The sequence below is a fragment of the Tachypleus tridentatus genome, chromosome 7 (assembly GCF_004210375.1).
Source record: "Tachypleus tridentatus isolate NWPU-2018 chromosome 7, ASM421037v1, whole genome shotgun sequence".
NCBI lineage: Eukaryota > Metazoa > Arthropoda > Merostomata > Xiphosura > Limulidae > Tachypleus > Tachypleus tridentatus.
This window is the reverse complement of record NC_134831.1, coordinates 156,355,904-156,381,667: the sequence shown is the minus strand read 5'-3', so window position 1 is coordinate 156,381,667 and position 25,764 is coordinate 156,355,904. Positions and strand designations below refer to the sequence as shown.

Genomic DNA, 25,764 nt, shown 5'->3' with positions numbered 1-25,764 from the left:
GCCAAAAAGTGTCAGGAAGAAACAGTAGTACTGGATGCTTGAGAAAAAATTCACCAAGAGTATTAGCAATGTCTTTTACTTCAACTACTTCGTGGCTATTGGAATGCAAGATGGAAAGGGGATGATTTTGAACTGGTGGTACAAGAAATGGTAATTTTGAAGTCAATTGAAGATTTCTTTAGGCTTTGACGCCTAATATATTAGCATGGGTATGGGCCCACTGATAAAGGATGCAATTAGAGAGAGAGTGATACCATTAGATAAAGTCCCAGGCTCATTTCCGGATCTTAAATACCTCCTGGCAGGCAGAACACCATCATGAATAAAGATACGTGTCGAGGTCTTAGGAACAGATTGAGCAACGGCCTGAACAACATAGTCAATCACTGCTCTCATGCAGTCATTTATCAATGTCAGAAAGACGACGGTAGGATCAAGTTCCGAGAGCGTGGTGAAAGGCAACCAGTTGGTCTGGTCCAGTTTCCGCCAAGACACACGTATCAGGTGACATCAACCAAGGATAATCTCCCTCAATACCATAGGAAAATGATCATTGCCCCATGGGTCACTGCCAATTCTCCAAGAAAAATGAAGGAAAGCAGATAGATAGATCAATGACAGTAAAATACTGACAATACATATGAACATATGTACAAGATCCACTATTGAAGAAAGCTTATGCTCTGTGGAATGACCCCCTTCGAACAATATTAGCACCACCCCAGAGGGGATTATATCTACTTAAGGCCCCCATAATTAAATAGGGGGATTGTAACTGTTCGACGAGTGCATCAACGTCTAATTTATCATAAGTCTATCCAGGAGATAAGTATAGAGAGCTGACAGTTATAGTGTATCGAGATGCAAAGACAGGGTGGGTACCTCCTGATCGATCAGCAGTACCAACCCTCTATGCACTCATTCATCAAACAACTGTTCATTCTGGTTTAAATAAAACTGATAAAAGGTGACTGTATTGGCAGATTTCATAAATGTTTCCTGTAAGGAAAGACATGCAAGCTTATAGAAATCAATCTAGCCCTTGATGTCATCCAGATTAGAATGGAAACCTAGACAGTTCCAGTGTACGAAAGCGGCCATTTTTAGTTAGGTGAGGAGAACTGGGAGGAGAACCCTTCGGCTTACGACCACGTCATTTTTTATTATTAGAAAGAGATCTGTAAATATCCATTGATTCCACCCTGGCTTGAGTGGGCAACTCTCTGTTAATAGAAGAAGATTCCAGAGGTTCAGAGGGTGAATGAATAATTGTTCTTCATTTTGGGGTGAAGAAAAGTGAACTTCAGCAGACGTCAGAAGAAGACGTTGATTTTCCAACTCATTTATCCATAGAGAGCAAAAGACACTTTATATGTTTTAAGAACGACTCTGTTGCAGAACAGAAGGATCTTTTGCACTTCCATTGTAGTAGTGAATTGTAGTGCAACATCATATGTCCAAGATGGAGTAGGGGACAAAACTTTTGAGCTTCGGATTAAGAAATGTTGTTAAATATTTTCAAATGCTTTACCTCATTCTCCTCTACCATCCGAGTGTAAGAATGAAAGTAAGATAGGTGGGAGCCACTACAGTTAATGCAGTGAGATTCCAATTCGCACTTGTAGGCGTCACGGTCTTTACTACCACAAGAAGCACATGTCAAAGAACCATGATGTGATGCCTCCAAATGACTGAACTGCTGAAACTGGAAACATCTGAGATAGTTGGAAGTACATGGCAATAACCTTTAGTTCAGATAACCTGTCTTGACTGTGGCAGGTGAATGTGATAATGTAAACATCAAAATAAGAATGTTGGTGGGAGGCATAAATCCTTACTTACGAGTGGAGATACGTTGTACTATATAAACTCCTTGGTTGAAGAAATCAGCGTGAACCTCTGACTCGTGGATGTTTTTCAAAACCCTCTCAACAATAATTCCTTGTGAAGAATTCAAGGTAGCATGGGGAGTAATCTCTATTGATATATCTCCAATGGACTTTGAATGTAAATGGAGTTGACTGTGTTGTGGGGTAGATGTTTCCGCAAAGATGTCCCCAAAATGTAGCTTTTTGACTGACGTGGGAGAGCCAACATGCCCTTCTAATCCCTTCTAAATTAAAAAAAACGAGACATATTCCTAGGGATTATTCAGATAAAGAAAGAATGATTAAAAGCGAGGCAAAGGATCTGAAAATGGCAGTGATTGTGTAAGAGAATCATCTATACATGGTCGTTTACCTATAAAATGTTTTTTATTATTTTATTTTTATCTAGATTTGAGGGGATTAAACTACAATGCCAAACAAGGACACTGCAGCAATGCCAGGTATTTTTTATGAACACTATACCCAAACATCTGCATCAGACATAATGCCACCAACATCTGTTGAAAACGTCTAACACTTGTGCTCGTCTGACTCTAGCTCAACAAAGTCAGTTGATTGACCCGGTGAGAGCCACCCATAGAACAACTGTCTACAGGAATTCAAGACCAAAATAGTGTGCTGGGGTTGGATCTCTCGATCACCAGGATTCTCGCCCTTCAGGTATCAATACAACATGTGGATGGTCGTTTAGGAGGTAAACTGAAAAGACAGAACCTTTTCTGGGAGATCCTCTTACCACGTACAGACACACACAGGTGTTTTAGTATTATAAGACAGTTAGGGGAAGAAGTTGGGCTGAGATGATCACCTTAATTTTGAATCGAAGTTTCACCAAATAAGAGAAACATTTTGAGTTTCAAATACTTGTAAAATGAACCAAGTTTTATTATAAATGTCATTTGTAACTCAAACAAAAATTGGCCATACCTTTCTTTCAGACATTAAAGAAAATGCACTTCTCATTATTAGGGTCAAAGTTACTTTCAAGTTTTAATATAACAGGCCTCGAAAATGGGGTAATATGCCCTCATGAAATCTATAACAACTGAAATTTAAAACGAGTGCTGCATATCACAGTTAAAGTAAAGTGATCACTGAAATGATCTTGTTAGCGATCAAAAAATCTTGTATCATGCACAAGTTGTACGCTGTCTAGAACAACAGCACAAAAGAATGCGAGTGATAAGGTCATTTAATTATATATTTATACTGTGGTCAAACCCATGGCAGAAATATACATTACTAGCGTGTACAAAATCAACAAAAATTTCCCTTGGGTAAAATTCAGTAGAAGAGGATCTATGTAGTCGATTTTTACAGTTCATATTATTTCCTGTGCTGTTTAAAGTAACAATCCCCTTACTTCACATGTATGAGAATACTATTAATCTACTAAACCCAAAATTGTGATTTTGTGTCTATATACAACATTCAAAGATAGTGATTAGCAATACTTGCATAGGTCACAAACCTCTTCACCCACTCAATTTCAGAATGTTCAACTCTGAAATTGTCAGAGCAATTGTTAGTTGTTAACTTCTACCACATATTAGAGGTGAAATCAGGAGATAGAAATTGTCTCTTGACATGAAGGTCCTGGGCCATCAAAACAGCGATTAGAATTGTTGTTGTTTTTAAAGCACGTTACACAGATCTGTATACAATGTCCAATGCGGGAAAATCAGATCTCAGATTTTAATAGTTTTTGTTTCTGTTTTTTTTTCTGAATTTCGCGCAAAGCTACACGAGGGCTATTTGCGCTAGCCGTCCCTAATTTAGCAGTGTAAGATTAGGGGGAAGGCAGCTAGTCATCGCCACCCAACACCAACTCTTGGACTACTCTTTTACCAACGAATAATGGGATTGACCTTCACATTATAACGCCCCCACGGCTGAAAGGGCGAGCATGTTTGGTGTGACGAGGATTTGAACCTGCGACCCTCGAACAGGTTACGAGTCGAACACCTTAACACACCTGGCCATGCCGGGCTTAAATTTTAATGTTATAAGTCCATAGACCTACATTGTCTCACTGTAGGATCTGTGGCTAGATTGAAAACCTTTTTTCATATTTCTTGAGATCTTGGATGAAATTTCTATATGTGAAAAGATGTTATCTAAGGCTTTTCAAGCTTTGCGACTATAATTGATCTCTAGCAGTTGCCTCCATCTGTGTATCACAAACTATTTGTGATCTCGGAAATTGCTTTTCTTCTCAACAATGTTTAAATTAAGGTTTTTTAAGAGTAGAAAAGAACAATCTTAAAGACATCTTTCGTCACAAAGGCAAATTTGTGACTTAATATCCCCGTTATGGCATACTTAACAATCAACAATAAAATTAAAATAACAGAAAGAGGAGATTCCGTATTTTGTAAATCAAGGTTAAGTAAATTTGACTCACATAAGCTCAAATGAGGTTGACGAACAAACGTTTCCCTAAAAGTGACAGGAACTTTATTATTTGGTATAAAAATTTTATAATATAAAACATATGTTTACTTCTAATGTGTATACTTGTTTAAATTGCAACTGAAATTGTTTAAAATATGATCTACCCAAGTGATAGATGAAGAAAAATCCATCTGAAAGTGTATATAGAGATGTTAATATTTAATACATGTATCTTTTAACCGCTGGTCGTACTGACTGCTAAATGGTACCAAACGAAACGTCTTGGTCTCGAGGTTTTCAACTAATCGTTCAGAAAACATCGGTATCTCGCGAAAATACTTTTACGGGAATTTCATTAAAGAGGATCCTAAATTTGGCATTAATTTAAATTATAACACGTAAATAAGTAGGCCTACTAACGACTGTTCGTAACTTCGTTAAGGTAATTAAACTTGCATAACAGCGACAATGATAATTAAACTGAAAAAAGTGCTAAATAGCAGTACAAGTATTATATTTACATTATGGAAACCTCGTAAATGTGGACCATGGGCCCGCGGTTTCACTAGTTAAAGAAATATCGATAAAATGAACGTTTAGTAGTATAAAATAAATTTAAAATGACACTGTCTCAAGTCTTTAGATTCAATAAATATTGTTTAATTTAATAACTTTTACTCTATACAGACTATCTAAGACACTATGAGAATGAGAACAGTCTCAATCACTCTACATGTTTACTCGTATCATTTCGTAACAACAGGATGATGTCATGTTTTTTTAAATACAACACAGAATAATTAATTATCACACTCGTGATCTAAAGGTTCTTTGTATTTTAATATATGTAAATTTCCAACCATCTAAGGCAAAGTGCAAATAAATTTAAATATAAAAAAAATGCTTTGTCTTTACCAAACACAACTGGTTTCACTTTCAAAAATTTTACATAACGTTAAGCAAACGCAAGGTAAGAAAATTTCTAATGTGGTGAGTAACTGGTGTATTATTGCAAGTAGTCAATAAAATATTGAGAACAGATAAAATATTTATTTTCTGCCCCAATTAAGTGAAAAATAAATCAGTTTATTATCACAATTATCAGAACAAACAATGATCATTATTTTGATTCAGATTTTCATTGAATTTAAAGAGGAAATATAATAACTTTTAACTTGTAACATATTTTCTCATATTTCAATCATTATTGCCAAAAGTATAACTTACTTTTCGGTTTTTTTCATACAAAGGTAATATTCATTCTTTCCAAACATTCAATTTTCTATTAGAAAAACAATAACACCGTGTAAGATATTCACGTCCAATTTATTTTCGTGAGATATGTAATAATGTTTGGCTTTCTATGTTTTGAGAGGTACAGAAATTAGTTCTTCAGTGGTAAAAACATCTAACCGACGAGAATTTCTGGCAAGTTAATTTCTGAACTTCAACAGTTCTGCAACGACAATGCTTTTAACCTACATCGGAAATATTTTATGGTTATGCGCGGTGGGTTTCAGGAAAGAGTATAGCCATGAATACACCTGTTAAAGAAAGGAAACAACAGGATACCTTATTTTGATATAATAACACAAATCAGCTATACGTTATAAAAAGTTAAATACGCCACCAACAAGATTCCAATATCATATTAAAAACACTATAGTCCACAATGCTGCCAAATATGTTTCACACTTTTAGCTGAAGATGCGTAATAAGAGTGATAATCAGTTTTTTTTTTACTTGGCTCTAATTCAAACAATATTCTTATGCAGATGTTGTGTGAGTTTTGCTTATGGTCAAGCCACATCAGCCAATCTGCTGTGTCTATCGATGGGAATCGAACCCATTATTTTAGCGTCATAAATCCACAGACTTACCGCTATTTCAGCAGGAGACCATATGATGCTATTGGCTCGTTTGTTTGTTTTTTTCTCTCTGATCAGTATTGATAAAGTATGGTTGGCTATATGCCTGAAAGCTATTGCTGTATAGTGCAAGAGATGCTTTTTAGTACAGAAACCAATTTTGACAAGTTTCTGAAACTTTAATGTCTCCAGTTAATACTTTTTTAGAAGTTAGATAACTAGATATACATCTTGAAGTTTTACATACTTTTAGTAAAATAAATAAATGTTGTTCTTACTACTGAATGTCACAGGTTTTGTAAGTGTAAATACTGAGAGAGCAAATTAATTCAAATGGTTGGTAAATCAGACATTTATTATTATATTTCTCATTTTTGAATAAATCTTTCTTAACTTTCTCTGTTTCGAGTAAAATACTGAAAGTCATTTTTTTTTTCAGTTTCTGTAATGCCAGTTGGTGTATAAAACGCATTTTAACGCTAGTAATAAATGACCTTAAAACACCAAAATTTATAAGCTATCTTGAATTGGATATTTCAAAGTTCTTTTTCCGTTTTAATGGAACGGTCCTTAAGAAGCTGTAAATCGAAACATTGAATGTTCAATTAAAGATAGATAATAAATTTTGGTGTTTCAAGGTCATTTCTTTCTAGTTTAAAATACTGAATGTGCTAGAATTATATTTATTTGCATTACATCCTAGTAAAGTTTCGTTAACAAGTCACAAGAGTATCATTAATAAAGATCATCCACTAATTGTACAGTATGGTTGTAATATAAGGTGACGTTTTAATATTATCTTTATATAAAAATCAAACAAATAAAACAAATGAACAAGTGAAAAAACGAAATAAACAAATTTTGAAACGCAAGAATAACAAACGTATATTACTCCTGCAATACAAAATGTTGATTATAGCGTAACATACCTGTGAATGAAAAAGTCGCCATCACGCAAAACGTACCAAACCATCCTGAAGAAGTAATAAAATAACGGAGAATCATAGGCCAGAGAAAAGCAGAAGCTGTCTGAAAGAAAATAGTTAAAACTCGTACGGTTACTGTACGTATTTACGACTTCATTTCAATTTTTTTCTATAACAAACAAATTGCTTAACTTTTTATTTTTTCACTGCCATGCCAAAAACTTACATGTTTAATATTCCTTTACATGACGGAAACTTTAATCTGGCAAATTATGATAATTCTGAACACAATAATAACCTGTCTTCATCCTAATAGAAAATTCAAATTTCCAAAGACAGTGCTTTATATAAGGAAATGCTTTTAACCAGCACAGTGAAAGAGTTACGACTATTCGGGAAGCTTTCTAATTAATGAAATATTCTTAAGAGAAATATATTCATAAATATTTAATTTTTTCTCTAACAAAACTCTCGGCTGGAGAAATATTGTATTAAGTTTCATATGATTAATAATGAATGAAATGATTTGCAAACATCAAGATGACGTAAGAAGGTGGAAAAAACGTTGTTCTGTACTTTATTTTAATAAAAGTTTTGATACCCATACCAGCCGTCTTTAGAATATAATTATTTAAGATTTTTATATATATATATTTTTTTTGCTAAACGTGTCAGTCATGTTCAGTTTTTACTTACTGAAGAAATAAAACTCAATCCATAAATCTCTGGAGCATGTTTCGTTCCAAACACTTCAGCAACAATAGCCGGAATACAGACAAAAGTAAAAGGAAATGTAATGAAAAGCCCACAAATCCAGATGAAAAACATCACTTTTCCTCCGTGAGGTGTCACCACAAGCGTGAACAATAATACTGTCTGCATTCCCAACAGCAGTAGACTTGTTAACTACGAAATTATGAAAATATTGATGAAGTTAAGTTAGATTTGAAAAATTTCGTAGGTTTTGACATTGAAATAAATTTATAGTATAAATACGCATTAGTTTATCGTAACTATGTGTAACATTATTTATTGAAGAAAATTGTATCATAACAATTGGTAATTTTCTAGTTAGTGCAACAAAACATCTTTGGAATAAGTCAGTTCTGTACACAGGCCCGGCATGTCCAGGTGGTTAAGACACTCGACTCGTAATCCGAGGGTTTCGAATTTGAAACCCCGTCACATCAAACATGCTCGTACTTTTAGCCATGGTGGCGTTATAATGGTACGCTCAAATCCCACTATTAGTTGATAAAAGAGTAGCCCACGAGTTGGCGGTGGGTGGTGATGACTAGCTGCTTTCCCTCTAGACTTACACTGCTAAATTAGGGATCACTACCGTGATTTTTTTTTTACAAATACAGTCTGATTGTGAATTTTTAAATTTCAGGAGTTTGTAAAGTAAATAAACACTGTTATAACTGGCCTATTTTACGCCACATTACAGAGATTCGGAAAAGTATTCGTTAATAATTATAATTTAACTCGATTATGTACATATTTGATAAGGAAAAGTTGCTGAATCTAAATTAGGAGCAACATAAGTTATTCTTTCTTTCTGGTTCAGTGACAGAAGTGTCCTATAAAATTCAAATTTTGGCTTCAAATTTTGAACATTTATTAACACAATCTAATTTTTTTTTTCTAAAACTCCAACAACAGTTTTCCCTTCTTTTGTTTGTAAATATATGTTTTCAAAGTCTAGTTGTGGAATCCGACATTAAGTTTAGTTTCAACATCAAAAACAGAATTATAGTGAACAATTAAGCGTAATCATTATGGTGTTGCTACACCAACTTCGTGAATCGTTTTATTTTTTTTAAACATAAAGACTAAAATGTTTTAAATAATCATAATTTTAGAAATTCTTAATATTTCAAAGGTGATTGTACATTACGGAAAAATAGAACGAAATCCTTTTAAAATATACTTAAAATACATTATATATGTCAATTTCCGCAGATATTCACGCTTCAAGAAATCATTTTATGATTAAAACAAATTATGTTTGTTTTTACCGGTTGTATGCAGGAACAAAACAGGGACAAATATAATGATAAAAATCCTCAAGAACGTCATATGCGCTTCATTTTACAAATTCTTACCTTGTAAGATATTTTATCTTGTATAAAACCCACAAGCACTCGACTGACAGTATGGAGAACACCACCTACAGAACCAGTGATGGACAGAAATTTGTCATCTTGTATAAACGTCTGTCCATATGTCTAACAAAACAAAAGGTTTATATTATTCAAGTATAGGAAAACGTTCTTTACCAAGGTGTTAAGAGTGTATCAATAATGTCCAAACACAACAATGAGTATTTAGATATATGAAGTGTTGGTCTAATTATGTGTATTAACATGATTCAAGAGAAGAATAACATAAAGCTTGTTTAACGAAAACTGTTGCGCTGTAATCTAAAATTTACCTTACTAACAACTTTAGAACAATCTTAAAATCATATATCGTAATTCGAAAAGAAAATACCTTTAATTACCTTATAAAAAGCATTCGCAAATAAGAACGGGACAAAGGAACAAATACAAGTTACTGACAGAAGATAAAATTCTTTCTTTTTTATGGCTTCTTTTGGTGGCACACACAGCTCATTTTCACCAGTATTCAGTTCGATATTGGCTGAATCTTCTTTCGGTATTGCAGATAGTTCTTCAAGACTTGTTGATGCTAACCCCAGTTCATTTGTAACTAATTCATTAAATTCTTCCCCACGACACGACTTTCTTAACGTTTCGTCCATGTCAATTGTTTCATTGCATGGTTGTTCTTCCTTTGTTAAAAAATGGATACTGTTAACTGTTTTAAAATAATTGAAGTAACATAACTATCCTTAGATGGTTTTGTTCATTATTTGACAAAGTATATATTGAATGTAAACTGATTTAGTAATTTTATGTTAAGAATAGCTGTTTTCTATTCAACTCAATAACACTGTTAGCATTTATACTTAAGCTAATTTATTATACTAGAAAACTAAAGAATCTCATGAGTATTTTATTTATAAGAAAATATTTATCTCCATAGTTTTAAACTTATTTGTTTTGGTTTGTCAAGATTTAAATTCAATTATAAACAATATCACTAAGTATCTGGAATAAGAAATTGTAAATAACAAAGTAGTTAAAACTCGTAATATTTAAAGCATATTTCGTATAAAACTTTATTCTATAATATATATACACTGAATGGAAATGGTATGCAAACGAATTTCAAATATTTTACTTTTTTATTCATCAATTAGTTTCTTTGTTTTTTCTAACTGGTTTGTATTAGAGTAGAAATTTATTGATAAAGCTCAAATTTATTGACGTGTTCCTTTAATATATCACATTAATAAATTATTTTTTATCTTGACAAGTTCTATATGTCTTGTTGTAAATTAATTATTCCTCACATTTACATGAAGTCAACTTCAACATATGTTCAAGTATCAAGTTGTTGTCCAGACTCAACTGAATCTTGAGTCGACCGAAGGGACTCTCGCACTTCTTTAGCGAATCATAAAGAATTTAATATGGTAAGCTATTAATAAGATAACATTAAAATAAAAGTATTTAACCTGATTTGATACATCTGGTGATTCTTGGTAAAGAAGTTGGCCAATCAGTAGAACACTAGCAACGACACCTCCCATCACCAGAAACAAATAAGGCACGTTTTCGAGAATTTCAGGGTTATAAAAGAATCTGGAGGAATATCAGAAAATACTTTGTTAATTTATAATAAAGTTGTTCACAAAATTGTACCGCACGCAATCCTTTCGAGACTTTAAGCTGAAAGTACACACGAGTAAATAGTAGCTGTAACACTCCCCCACCCTCAGGGAACATTTTGAAATATGAAGGAAACAACATCCACGCTTGAAATGGAATGTTAAATAGACACTTGAAACATATACAATTTGTCATATTAAAGCTTCATATTTTAGTACAAAAGACATATAAGTTTTAAACGTAATTTATAATCTTCAAAGACGCTCTTTGTTGTGAAATATTATTTAAAAATATAAAACTTAAACATTTTATTTAAAAAAAAATTCAACTTATCATCATTAAACCCTTGTATGAAACAAGATCATGAGGAGGTAAAATATTATTGTTGTTTTGAGAAGAAAATCAAGGATAAAGTTCATTTTTCTCAAAAACTGTATTGTGCAAAGCATGGACATCATATAAATTTATTTTATAACTTACTTCTATTTAGTATTTCATTTTTGATAGAAAAATAACGCAACGAAATTTGTAACTTACCCATCAGAAGCAGGCTGAAGGTTATTGGGATTCACAAAAAATGTCTGTACAATATTCATGAAGAAAGGACATAAGGCAAACCCTGAAGCTACTACCCCTGTAACAAGGCCTTTCTTGTTGGGAAACCACTATTAACGGTAAAATATTATTAGTTAATAACAATGCAATGTATTTCGTAACTTGGCTTTTCAAAATACATTCTCAATGAGGGGAAAGTAAAGCCGAATTTTAAAAATAGCTATTGTATATTTCCAGAAGTTTGAAAACAACACTAATACTTGTAAAAGTCAATAATTTTAGTGACAAACGTATTCAACATATCACACTGAACAAAAATTGCAAAAATAATAATAAACTAGAATGTTTTCTACAATAAGTCCACCCTTGCAGAGCGGTAAGTTTTTGGATTTACAAGGCTAAAATCAGGGGTTCGATTCCTCTCGGTCGCCTCAGCAGATAGCCCATTGTGGCTTTGCTGTTAGAAAACACACACACTCTACAATATAATATGCACTAGACAATTTTTTTTTTTAAGTTTTACCCCTTGCTTTTGATTTGAAATTGTAACCAAAATTATGTGGACCGGTAAATCAATCAGTAGATTTTACTTATCACCTTTATAATCTTCTGTTTTTATACACAATTTTTTAAAATCATTTTACAAACAAAAATACCTGTCCTAAGCGACGGAAAATATTTAAATTAATTTAGCAAAAGGACTCTCCTCTCCCAAGTTAATCTATCAATTTAAATTATTTCATGGACTTTAAAACGATTAATTTCGTCGTACGCTTGGATTTGCTCAGAATCAAAGCTTTATACTGCATACCGCGGAAAGTAACTCTTGAGCATTTCGTTCAACAATAACATGCTGTCGATCTACATTTTTGTAATTTAAATTACGTCTCATTTTGAAATGTGAATGCTAGTGTCATTAATTCTCAACAATTTATTACAGAATATCGTGCTTGCAACAAAAAATGTGTCATAAACATTATTCACGCCTGTTCTTTCGTCATTTCAGAAGTGAACTTTGAGCTTTACTAACTTGCATAGCTTTTCAAACGGGAGAAAGATTAATGCTCGAACAGACACCACGGTTCGCAATGTATATAAAAATAGAAGCGACTTTGTTTTAAAATATACTAAGAAAATTTTATTTCTATTTTATTTTCAGCAGGAGAATGAAACTGTGACAACAATATCATTAGAGTTGGCAATCTTATATTTTCTTAAAATGCGCAATGTGTGATCAAATGCGCTCGATACCTGTTCTTTCTTTTACGAGTCATGTGAGAGAATTTATATATTCATCTGAACACGAGGGATATGCGTATATATATATGGATGACGAACATATTTATAACTGAAATTAATTTTTGCGCTAGATTTAAATTTTAATCAGATTTCAGCCTACAGATATTTATATCTAGGGTTAAATCTAACTTCTTTCATTGTTGTGAAGGTTCTTCTAAACATTTTAATACTACTAGAACTGGTTACTTTGGTACAGCAAACTTTTGAACTTTAGGAAAAGTGAACAAATTTAACATTTCGCTGATATTTCTGTAAATGAAACTACTATCGAAGTCATAAAATTTCAAAAACGGTTTAATGCGATTTGTTTTATCATGTGACATAAAATAACTAATTATATTCCTTTAAGCACAATTGACAAGTTGTTCAACTGTATTTCTTTGAAATATCCGTGGCCCCTCCAGTGGCACAGCGGTGTGTTTGTGTGCGGACTTAAAACGCCAGAAACCGGGTTTCGACACTCATCGCGGGCAGACTACAGATAGCCCATTGTGGGACTTTGTGCGTAACTACAAACAAAGAAACAAGACTATTATTGGATCAAAACTCCTAAAATGGCATAACAGAATGTTGAAATGCTGGTTTAAGATATATACTTACTTCACAATAATCATGTCAGTTATATACCAAAGTATCAGTTAATAACAAACTAGATTCCTGTTCACTTTCAACTGTAAAAGATAATATTTTTGAACTCTAAAACTGTAAAATTAGGAATAGATATAGAAAATAAGTATTAGTAAAGCAGAGCGTAATTATTTTAATGAGATTAGTTTGCATCACACATTTTTTGCTTTTATTATTTCAATCATATTCATATCAAACATTACTTTATACACAGGGTTCGGCGGCCATATTTATCGTATTTATTTTGATAAGTAAACAAAGCATCAAGTAACATTTACAAAGTATGGTGAATATGCTTAAATAGCAATCTATATCTTTGCAAATCATTTTGTTGTGTTAAATTATTCGAAAAACTTTGTACTTTAAAGTTAACGTTATGATATCAGAGCATTGAGATCAAGCATTGAGTTATGAGTTATACCATATTACCACCTAGAAATTATAGGTATATTAATCTTACATCGGTTGTAAGAAAATTTTTGGAAAGTCTAATAGAAGATGCGTTGCAAAGTCATTTAATATTGTAAAGAATTATTTGGATAATCATCTGCTTTCAGTGAGGGAAAATCTTTCTTTATAAATCTTTTGGCATTCTTTTAAAGGCTACTGCTTGTGTCGATAAGAACAAGGATCTAAATTTGGTGAATATGGATGTCCAGAAAGCAAATGAGAGTTTTGAGATTATTTCTATTCAAATTACGATAACCCACATGCTTTATCTTGCACATGTTATTTATTCACCTGACTCAATAAATGATCTAAATATCTTTGTAAAGCAGAAACATCCTCTTCATAATTTGCAACACAAGATAACTTAACATAATTGAATAATTTAAGTATATTATTTAATCTTTCTTAACCTTTCTTAATCTTTGTAAATAAAAATAGCAAAGATACCAAGAATGAGTTTTGAGGTACCATACTTGTGACATTAATCCAGTATGACTGAACTTTATTAATAAAAAAATCTGTTTTTCATCTATACACTGTTTCAGCCAATCAGCTATCTTATCTTCCATATCTTTAGAAATAATTTTTACAAGTCTTTTGTGTAGCACCTTGTCAAATGCTTTGAGAAAATCCGTATACACTAAATCTGTTAACTACATAAACAGTATGTTTGTATTTTATTTATGTTTGTAATTTATCCTGTTTTAAGCCCTAGGAAATGTAAATATGTTCTTATACAATATAATCGAAACGGAAAATTCGAATTTATGTGAAATATATTTGTTCACATATAGCTAGATGTAAAGTATGGAGTTGGTTATTAACTATAATACTGGCCTGAAAAGCTTCTATTTTTGCATATAGGACTGTAGTTATTCCACTTACTTTTCTCTCAAAAGACAAAAGTACACTATTAAACCTTACCTTTGAAAGGAGTGAGGCTTGATAAGATACATTTGTGTGTGTGGTTCTCTATATTTAACCACCACATGTTTACGTAATGTCTGTAATTAGAGGTAGAATGAATAAAGAGTTTGTTTGTTTTTAATATGGAACATAGCTGAACGAGGGTTATCTGCATTAGCCGTCCCTAATTTATCAGTATAAAACTTCAGGGAAGGTAAGTAGTCATCACCACCCACTGCCAACTCTTGGGTTACTCTTTTACCAACGAATGACGAGAATCTGAAAAACAAATGCTCTTGTTTACTCATCAAAGAGTTAAGACTTGTTCTTACGACGATCTTGCATCAACATATGAGGAAAACTGTGTCCTTTTCTATCAGCCTCAAGGATAGATCATTAGGCTTAACTTACTGTTCTACTCCCCTATTCCAGTGGCACAGTGGTATGTCTGCAGAATGATAAAATATTTGATATGCCGCGGGCATAGCTTGCTTATTTAAAGATAAGTTGGAGTCAACTTGAAGACAAAGTTGCTACAAGACGGAAACTGATTATAGTTATTGTGAAGGTTGCTTCGGGGAATGTTGGGAATGAAGCTTACAAGCAGCAAAAATATTAAATTTATAGATAGATTTATTCAATGTTGAGATGTTATGCGTTAAAACGTTTATAGCTTTGGATGCTTGTGAACAAAAGTGAGATAAGCAAGAGATTTACGCAATTGGGTCTCATTAAGAAACTGATATTTTTAAATTATTTTTAGCATAGGAGCGTAGAAAGACCACGACTAGATCTACGTGCCAGTTTCTGGAGTATATGGCGTCAGAGAGCGTGTTTACAGATTAATTTTTTTGTACATCTACGAGCGAATAATGTTGGAAATTTTAGATCAAAAGTTGAGGTTTGAAGATAGAAATAGATTTGTAACAGTTTCGGAAGTGATCTCTCAGGTTAGATGCAAAAATGAATAACTTAGCAGGATACAAGGCTTCATTGAAAGTTTGTTGGATATAGTTTAGGACAACGACACCTATGGAAGAATTTTCTGGTTAAGGGTGAATTATATTATAGAGATAGGCGTGTTACCAGTATTGTGGCGGGAACACTTGAGCATATTAATCAAGATAGATTAAACTAAGCGTATACTAAGGAAGCTTATTTCAACTATGAATAAACAAATTGTTACTGTAAATAGAGCAAGACAAGATTGAAAATATGAGATTTAGGGCATAAAATTAAAATATTAAATAAAATTAAAAATGTATTTTATACTGTTTTTACAATAATGTATTTTTAATATTCCTGACTCTGAACAATCTGAAGGAAATACTGAAATGTACCTAAACTATAAAGACACTTATCACTTGGTGATAAGTAGACATATTAAGAATATAAAAATAAAATACCAGAATCAAGTTTTAAAGGAAGGTACAAACGGCATATGTATATCTCACTCTGTTATGTGTCAATAGACAATAGGCACATTCCTGAGGCGTGGAGAGTTTCTAAAGCTACAACCGTTTTTAAATAAAGGGGGTGTTACGAGTTGCCATAAAAAGTCTGATAATAGAAACTTTAAGAATCATATAGTGAAGAATCAAATGATAGAAAAGAGCCAACATTGTTTCACCACAAAAGAAAAATCTTACCATAAGAAACTTATATTTGTTGAGAATGTGATGCTTTTTTCAGGAAGACCGAAACTTGTGTGGACTTGATGTAGTGTAATTTTTAAAACATTTTTTTTTATAATGTTTCACATAAATAATTAGCTATGAAAGTCATGAGGCAAAGGTTGGGAAAAGAGTAAGTATTTCAACTGTGACTGGATGGGAAAAAATAAAGGTTTTTATAAATATACTATGTATCCTTATTATTAGTGAATTGTAGCAGGAGTCACTGTTTCGATATTTGAAATTTCTATTTACATCAGGGGTATTAATAATAGCATGATAGCAGGGGCGTAGATCCTGGGGGATGAATGGGATACATCCCCCTTCATTTTAGGTGTCGGTATGGTGCATACAATCATCCCCTCTATAGTTTGGTCTATTGAATTGTTTTATTGCATCACAGGCCAACAAATTGTGTTTGTTCTTGTGATTTTCGTGTTCTTACCAATCGAATTACATAATTAGGCCTAGGTGTAGGCTTTTTCAGTAGCCGAAATGTACATCTTTAACATAGACGTGCTTCTAAGCTTTCCGATCTAAGCGATAGTTCGTAGGTACCAGTCAGTAAGCCTAAGTGTACATGCAAGGCTTGCAAGCACTATCACAGAATCTACCTGCGTTTTGTACGTAGTGTAAGATTAAGTAAAATTTTCATCACAACAGATTGAACAGAGCATGAAATTCGAAAATATTACTCCCAAGCGTAAACTCCTCTGATCTAGATCTGGCAGGCCATTTGTAGCTTGTAGTTGCATCAATCTTATGTGTATATTGTGCAGTTTTCCTACGCCATTTGTTCTTATGCATGTCTAGCCGGTTTTATTGTCGAACGCCTTACTCTCCTTAGCTGCCGAATCCGCTGACCATAGTGTACGTTTAGTGTACAGTTAACGACAGGATCGGGCCGCTCGGTTCCAGACGCGCCCTACATCACCCCCCTCCGCTCCCTTTAGCCTGAGCCTCAATTTTACAACAAGGCACATTAGACCTGTGTTTGTGGCCCTCATTAATCCATGAATTTTCAGATTATCACCGCCCTCTAATCAAGTGCTGGTGCTTTATGGTAAAAGAAAAATATATTCTCTTATCATAGATAGTAAAAATATTGTATTTTCTTGTATAATTAGAACACAAAAGGAGTAATTTCAACGGCCTGAAGCCTCTACTCGAATTGTATTGCTAGTTTTTGTTTAGTTGTTTTTATTTAATAGACGTGCTTATAGACATTATATCACAACGTATTTGCCATTTGATGAGCTTTAACAGGAATATAATATATTTGTGATTGTTTAAGTATATTTCGAGAAACTTGTAATTACTTGAGTTGTAACTAGCACACATTATTGTCTCAGCGATGCTCAGGCGGTCAATTGTCTCGGTAGTCACTGTGAGGTTTCCCGAGTTCGACTTAAATACATTGTTCAGTCCTACTTTCATTCTGTTCTACCTTTGTTTGTTGTACGTTAGAGTTTTTCAATAAACTCTGTATTTTAGCCTTTTGAGTCATCTGGGAAACAGATTTCAATTATGACAAGCAAGCGTCTGAAACTTTCCGATATTAGACAGTTCTGCCAGCCAGTTACTGGAACTACAAGTGACAGTGCAGATGCATATAATCCAACAACCTCAAGCAAAGGAATAGAAACTTGCCATACAGAGGAAATACCATGTTCATCAGAGGACGAGTCTGAAAATGCTTGTGCAACTATTGCATATCATGAACCACAAGATAGTTGTGAAACAAGTTTGTGCAGTAATGAAAAATCTGACACTCCACAGATACAGTGTGGAAAGCCATATCATCCACACGCACAACCAATACCGCGACATAAAGCAAAATATCAACTTCCAGGGCAAGTTGTTTGGTGAGTTCCCATGGCTGCACTTCGACAATCAGACTCAAAAAGTAATATGCTTTCATTGTACCAAGGTGGAAAATAGAGACCTTTATACAAGGAAATTGGAGACGCCAGTGGAGTATACCTTCATATTCACCGGTGTGGAAAAAACTGGAAAAAGGCAAAACAGAAATTTAACGAACACCAATCCTCCTCTCAGCACAGATTTGCTATATCTCCAGAATGTTCACTTGATGTAACTCCAGTGACTGTCCAGCTACATGATGGAAAAAAGAAGCAGCATGGAAGAATGCAAAAGAAGTCTAGCCAAAATATTCAGAAGTTTACGTTTCTTACTGCGTCAAGGTTTAGCATTACATGGATATACTGATACGGAGGGGAACTTCCTGCAATTAATGAAGCTCCTGGAAGAGGAAGATCCTGAGTTGACCGTCTACTTGTCAAAGAAAACCCCATTCACATCACTCAAGGCTCAGAATGAAATAATGGAAATGTTCAGCCATCAAATACTGATGAATATAGCACACTGAGTGCAGCAAAGTAAAATCTTTACATTAATGGTTGATGTTACAGGTGCCGAACAGGAAGCAATATGTGTATGATACGTAGATGAGAACCTTGATGTCCATGAGACATTTCTTGGTTTGTACAGTGTTTCCAATACAACTGTTGAAACAATATCCTCGACTATAATTGATGTACTAACTAGACTCAATTTACCACTGTCAGGATTAAGAGCACAAATTTATGATGGAGCCGCTAACATGAGTGGTGCGTACAGTGGATGCCAGGCAAAAATAAAAGAGAAGCAACCGTCAGCTTTGTTTTTTCACTGCGGAACACATAAGGCTAATTTAATAATGCAACTTTCAGTTGAAGCTTGTGAATGTGTTCGAGAATCTATCAAGTGGGTACATGAACTTGGTGTCTTGCTTCAGAGGTCAGGCAAATACAAGACAATCTTTGAAAATATTGTATCGACAGACAGTTACAATGGTCCAGTTAAATACATCCGCCCACTGTGTCCAACACGCTGGTTGTGTCGCCTATCTGCAATTACATGTGCTAATGATCACTACAGTGACATTGTTGATTATTTTTCTGAATTAGCAAATGGAAATTCAGATGTAGCAGTGAAAGCACACAGTCTGCTAGACAGATTCGACAAAGGAAAGACAGTTTTGGGGTTGTTGATGGCTCAGCATCCATTAGCAGCATTAGAGGAACTAAACCGTGCATTCCAAGCAAAATCAGCGACAGTATCTGACATGATTGAAGCATCTGCAATGACAGTTGAGTAATTACGAGTATTGCGAACAGAGGAAAATTACAACAAGATGTTTGATAAAGCTGAGAAAAAGGTAACTTCCCTAGATCTGGTGCCTGTTGAACTACCACGCATTCGCAGACCCCCCAGAAGGATCACAGGTGATGGCTCAGCACACCATTCTGCAACATCTCGAGATTACTACAGAGGCCAATATTTTGAATTTGTGGACACAGTCATAGAGCATTTGACCATTTGATCCAATGCAGATAACAATGACTTGAGACAATATCTGGCGCTTGAAAACATGATCACATCTGGCAAGATTGACAACTCGGTTATAAACTTCTATCCAAAAATCTCTGCACAACGGTTCGAGTTTCAGTTGCCCATGTTCAAAGGAACAACGAAAGCAGTATCTCTGAAAGGTGCGAAGGATGCTTACTGTAAAATGCATGAAGAAAGCCAGCAAATGTTTATTGAAGTGTTTCTTCTCATGAAAAGTTTGCTTGTACATGTATGTCCAGTATCCAGCTGCGAATGTGAACGCAGCTTTTCTGCATTAAGACGGTTGAAGACGTGGTTAAGGTCGACTATGTCTCAGTGCCGCCTCAACCATGTGGCAGTTTGTCACACTCACAAAGATGAGGTCGACAAGATAAATATAGAAGAGCTTATGAAAGAATTCATAAACAGATCATCACAAAGGAAGCCTACATTTGGGAACATGTAGACCAGAGGACTAAATGAATCTTACTTCAATGAAAAGTATGAATAATTATGTGCTACATTGTATTGATGTGTAATTTTCAAGAGTTCGCAAAGACATTTCAAATATTTTTATCAAACAACATGAACAGTTTTTCAGTAGATATAAACTTATCAAGGGTAATTACTAATTTTATTAATATTTGAAAACGTAATTCATGAAATGAAAGTTATTAGTAACCTTGTCAAGTATAATGGCCATCTTTTATACTGTTCAGTGTGCAGGAATTAATTCATGTGGCAGTTAATTTGTGACACATTTGTCTTTATTCTATTAACATTTTGAAAACTTTTCTCAACACCTCATTTATACAAACCTACATGGAAACCTTGAAGTATCGTGGCAACAAGATTACTCTGTGACTGCATCTTTACAACTTTCAGGTTCACGTAATCAGAGATTACCAATTTGCAAATTGAACAGTCTACATAAGTGGTAGCAAAAAATCACCCCCCCCCCAACGGGTGTAAAAATCTACGCTCCTGCATTATAGTAAAGTTTGTTGAATTCATTCATTCACCACTCGATTCCATCAAGGAACATAGGGCCGCAATCACTTGCGGATTCTTCAACAGGTTTTAGTGAGTAGGTTGTTAGCCCACTGCACCGAGCCGTCCCTAATTTAGTAGTGTAAGACTAGAGGGAAGGCAGCTAGTCATCACCACCCACCGCCAACTCTTGGGCTACTCTTTTATCAACGAATGGTGGGATTAACCGTCACATTATAACGCCCCACGGCTGGGAGGGCGAGCATGTTTGGCGCGACGCGAACCCGCGACCCTCGGATTACGAGTCGCACGCCTTAACGCGCTTGGCCATGCCAGCCAAAGTTTGTTGAATATATTTAACTTATGTATTCGCACTGGTACTGAGGGTATGAAATATTAAATAATAATCTGCATTCATTGGTAAATTCGACAGATATTTGCTAAATTACGTACTGAATTCATACTATATTATCATAGAAGACACAGGATCGTACATTTATTACTTACAAACTTACGTAAAAGAAGTGTGTTAATAACACACAACCAAACAGAAAATTTAAAGTTAAGTGTGAATAAGAATGTAGTTTTTTATTACTGGCTACTTTACCTTATATTCGACAATGTAATTCTTTATGTTTTTTTCTTTCATATATTCGAAGAAATGTTCACAAAGTCCATTTGCATTAGTCCTCCATAACTTGGAACTGATGGTCTAGAAGGAAAACAGTTAGAGAACAGAAACAACCGACAACTCTTGAACAGTTCAGATAGTGAGATATTTTTCATCGATATTATAAGATACCCACTGCCACAAGGTACAGAGCACCAATTATTTTTCGGTAATGAAACGCAAAACTGTTAACCATCGGTTTGACAGTCCGGAAACTAACTACTAAAGTGCTACTTTTTAAATAATTGTATGTCATAAAGGAACATGATATTTTTGCAAAATTTCTGAATGCTCAAAAACTTAAGGTTAAATATATCTTTTAATTCTGCTTACGGGATTGTAAGTAATTATTCTATGTTTCGTGATAAAATAAATCGCATTTAACAGTTTTTGAAATTCATTGAATTTACTCTTGATGACAATGTCAGTAAAATGTTTCACCGCTCCAAAGTTCTGATAACTGACGATCAAAATCAACCAACAGTAATACCATGATACTCAGGACAACATTTACAGCATTCATCAAAAACGTTCACTTTAACGTTATTTGGAGCTCACCTACAGGATATGATGACTATTTTAAGAACAAATTTAGGTTTAATATTGATGATATCATACACTACAATAAAACTATTGTTAGTATAAATTTGGATGTATCGATTATTCCAAGTAAAATGTAAGATCTACTCTCAGGTGGTTATCAATTGATATGAACAAACATATTTTTAATAAGTCTGAATTCATCAAAAACTAAACGATATATTTAGACAAAACATAGGCCTGGCATGGCCAAGTGTGTTAAGGCGTTCGACTCGTAATCCGAGAGTCGCGGGTTCGAATCCCGGTTGCACCAAACATACTCGCCCTCCCAGCCGTGGGGGCGTTATAATGTGACGGTCAATCCCAATATTCGTTGGTAAAAGAGTAGCCCAAGAGTTGGCGGTGGGTGGTGATGACTAGCTGCCTTCCCTCTAGTCTTACACTGCTAAATTAGGGATGGTTAGCACAGATAGCTCTCGAGTAGCTTTGTGCGAAATTCAAAAAACAAACAGACAAAACATAATATCGCTGTCGCTAATAATAATATCATGAGATAAGTAGGAACAACAATTGTGAATATTTGACAATTTTGCAACTGAAAATAGGAAATAAACGTTAAGCTGATAAACTGCATTTATATTTTGTTATTTATATTAGGTTAATTAATAAGTGTTCAATATCGGATTGTCCTTACCTCTATAGGAGTAACTAAGACGGGAGCGTAGCAAAAGATATATCCAAAAGAATAAACCACTCCATAAGAGATAACTGTAGCTGCTAAACTATGTTGTATACTCCAGTACGTCACAGTTATGCCAAAACTAACAAATAAATATTACAAATGAGCAAACGTTTTATATAAAACTTTAAGGATCCAGATATACCTCAGTTACAAGTTTAATTAAATTCTTTGAAGAATACATAGTATGAGCGTCGGAGTTTATTGACAGAAATGTTTCACATGAGTATTATGAAAATTAAAATAAAACTTTGATTAAATATTATGCAGCTCGTAAAAATTCGATTATTAATAATTATTATTTATCTTTATATTCAACATTGCATGAGAAAAAAAAAATCTGCAAGCATAAAGATATGCCTCACTTTTGGCCGATGGAAATCTATATAGGGCAGATGCTTTACTTAATGAGTTCGGTAACTGTTTTAAACTGAATACAGACCAAGTAAGATATTTAACTTAAGTTTCGTTTTTGATAAATTTTTAACTCTACCGTGTTTCGAAGGTTCATTATGACATAATATGTGGGTATTCTTTAGTAGTTTACACATTTTGCTTCTAAGTTAAACGATAATCACGACAAGCGGATTTTGTTTTGTCCAGCAATCTTGTATGTGCGAAAATAATGCAATCAAACATTGGGGTTTTTAAATGTTTCTAAATCAGTGCTCGCACCAAAATGTTTTTGTTTTCTTTGGTTGGGCAATATTGTTATCACAGTACAGAGATTTCGTCAAACTTTTCTTCCTAGTGAAAATTTCAAAGATGTTTTCCACATCGTTTCTTTGGAACTTGATTGTTTATTGATAGACTGGCGATGAAAGCTACAAGTATGTTTTTCGCTACGAAAAAGTTAACGAACTTCTCGATTGTAGTTAAACTTTGCAAACATAAATGTCAGTTTCTTTACTTATTTTGCTACAAGAACATTATCATTTTACGTCATAATTATTCATATACATGATTTTCATTACACACTGCCATTATTTCGATGTTTTTAATTACTAACGTGATAAAATCATCATCTTACCTGATCGTACAAGAACCAATAATAATGCTCCATCGACGTCCAATTACATGACTTATCTTCCCTCCAAAGTAAAGAAAGGAACACGAACAGTAATATGCATAAAATATCCAGCTAGTATCTTCGTATGTTGTGTTTATGTCAGTTCGTTGTCTTAGGTATGAAGTTAAATAAGGGGTGAGGTTTCCAAACGTTAATACTGTACCAAGACAGGAATATATCAGGAAACAGCTTCCGACTGATAAATATGGTCGAATATCCATTTTCTCAAGTTACCCGAATGTATATGTTTAGACTGTTATTTATTCAATGTGCACTGGAAAATAACAAAATATATGATTATCCAGAAAATCAGTTAGATCAAGCGATTACGTTGCTGGCGTCTAACAAGTATTTTGTATTATTTACACAATTATTTCGGTATTTCATAATGAATTTGAAGAAAGAAGTAAAAAAATAACTTATGAATCTCAAAAGCTGCAAGTAATATTTATATAAACACGTTCACATATCTCCTAAACATATATAAAACACAAATAAATATGTGTGTCTGTCTGTTTGTCCGTTATCTAACTGGTTTTAGATCGCTGGTCCGATCCTAAACAAACTACGTTAGATGATAGTTTGGAACAAGTGGCAAGCTAGTGGTGGATTCACAATCCCTCCACTCCCTGTTATTGCGCATTTAGTATATTTCACATAATTTAAAGTTGAATAAATTCATAGATGACGGTACCTCCATAAACCAAATCTTCAAAATATGTCTATAAAACAGCATGCAAACAATGTGGAGGAGAGCACAGGAACGATTTATAGACGGTGTCCACAAAATTATGCTTCTGGTTTAAATTATATTACAACAAAATCAAAATAACTAGGATTATTCACTTTCAGCGTCTTTGTGCTTAATTAATGTTTTTTTCTTGATTTATAGCTTGTAATCGAAATGTCCAGTTGCTAATTATTGAAGTTTGAACAAAGATTACAACTACAGAGAAAAAAGTTCAATGTGACCAAGGCAGTAGCTAGAGTGCTCGACTCTAATCTGTAGATCACAGGTTGGAGTCCCCGTGAAACCAAACACGCTTGCTCTTTCAACCGTGGGGGCATTATAATGTGACGGTCAATCCGACTATTCGTTTGTAAAAGAGTAGCACAAGAGTTGTTGGTGGGAGGTAATGACTAGCTGCCTTCTCTCTAGGCTTTCACTGTAGGCTTTCACTGCTACATTAGGGGCGGCTAGCGCAGATAGACTAGATTTGCACAACATTCCAAACAAACAAACGAGGACATTATTGTTTTATGGCATAATTATTGGTGTACATGATTTTCATATCACATTGCCATAAATTTGTTGTTTTTATTTACTAACTTCATAAAATGTGCAATTCACCTGATCATACAAGAATCAACAGTGATACTAAATAGATTTACAATCACATAACATTTCTTCCTTCCAAAGTAAAGGAATGAACACAAACAGTGATACCGTGATAAATTAGAGGACAGGTTTCAAAACTTTAGTAGCGTACCAGGTTGGAGTCGAGTTTTCCACATAGTATATGAGCACTGAATATTTTCATCTCTACGAATTTGATATTTTTACCATTTGTAAGCTTCATTCCCATTCCCATCCTTTCCCAAAACAACCTTCACAATAACTATATCCAGTTCCTGTCTTGTAGCAAGTTTGTCTCAAAGTTGTCTTCAACTTATCCTTAAGTAAGCAAGCACTGCAGCCACGGCATACCAAAGTCACGATCAAGCCAACAATTTTCAAACGCAACTCAATTCAGCCATCCTTCGCATCCTATAAATTTTACCTCAACTACAATTTCAGTGCTTCTAACCATAATAAGGTTGAAGATTACAAGTTATTACTCTCTGTTTCCAATATACCCACACAAAAATGCTATGTTTAAATAAAATCAAGAAAATAGACGGTTTGTAGATTAATCTAACACTAAAATTACCTATTAAGTAAGTGGGATAGTATAAGCAAGTATCCCACTTAAATCATTTCATTTATTACAATTGTATATATAATTTGCTGATTGATAACTCAAATGCCTTGCTAA

The 25,764-nt window shown here is 33.9% G+C and overlaps 1 protein-coding gene across 2 annotated transcripts; it reads right to left on the bottom strand.

Annotated features, from left to right (window-relative positions):
- Positions 1-5,382: 5,382 nt before the first annotated feature.
- Positions 5,383-23,997, bottom strand: LOC143258173 (apicoplast pyruvate carrier 1-like). Of its 2 annotated transcripts, XM_076517179.1 has the most exons (9): positions 23,690-23,997; positions 22,615-22,741; positions 11,355-11,482; positions 10,664-10,790; positions 9,584-9,874; positions 9,186-9,308; positions 7,774-7,983; positions 7,081-7,180; positions 5,383-5,827 (listed from the first exon to the last, which is right to left on the bottom strand). In XM_076517179.1, exons 1-9 carry the CDS (start codon positions 23,947-23,949, stop codon positions 5,784-5,786), a joined length of 1,410 nt encoding a protein of 469 aa, XP_076373294.1. In that variant the 5' UTR covers positions 23,950-23,997; the 3' UTR covers positions 5,383-5,783. The 2 variants fall into 2 exon arrangements, with proteins under 2 accessions (XP_076373294.1, XP_076373295.1); XM_076517180.1 differs by lacking the exon at positions 22,615-22,741 and having other exon boundaries at positions 23,690-23,872.
- Between the last annotated feature and the right edge of the window lie 1,767 nt (positions 23,998-25,764).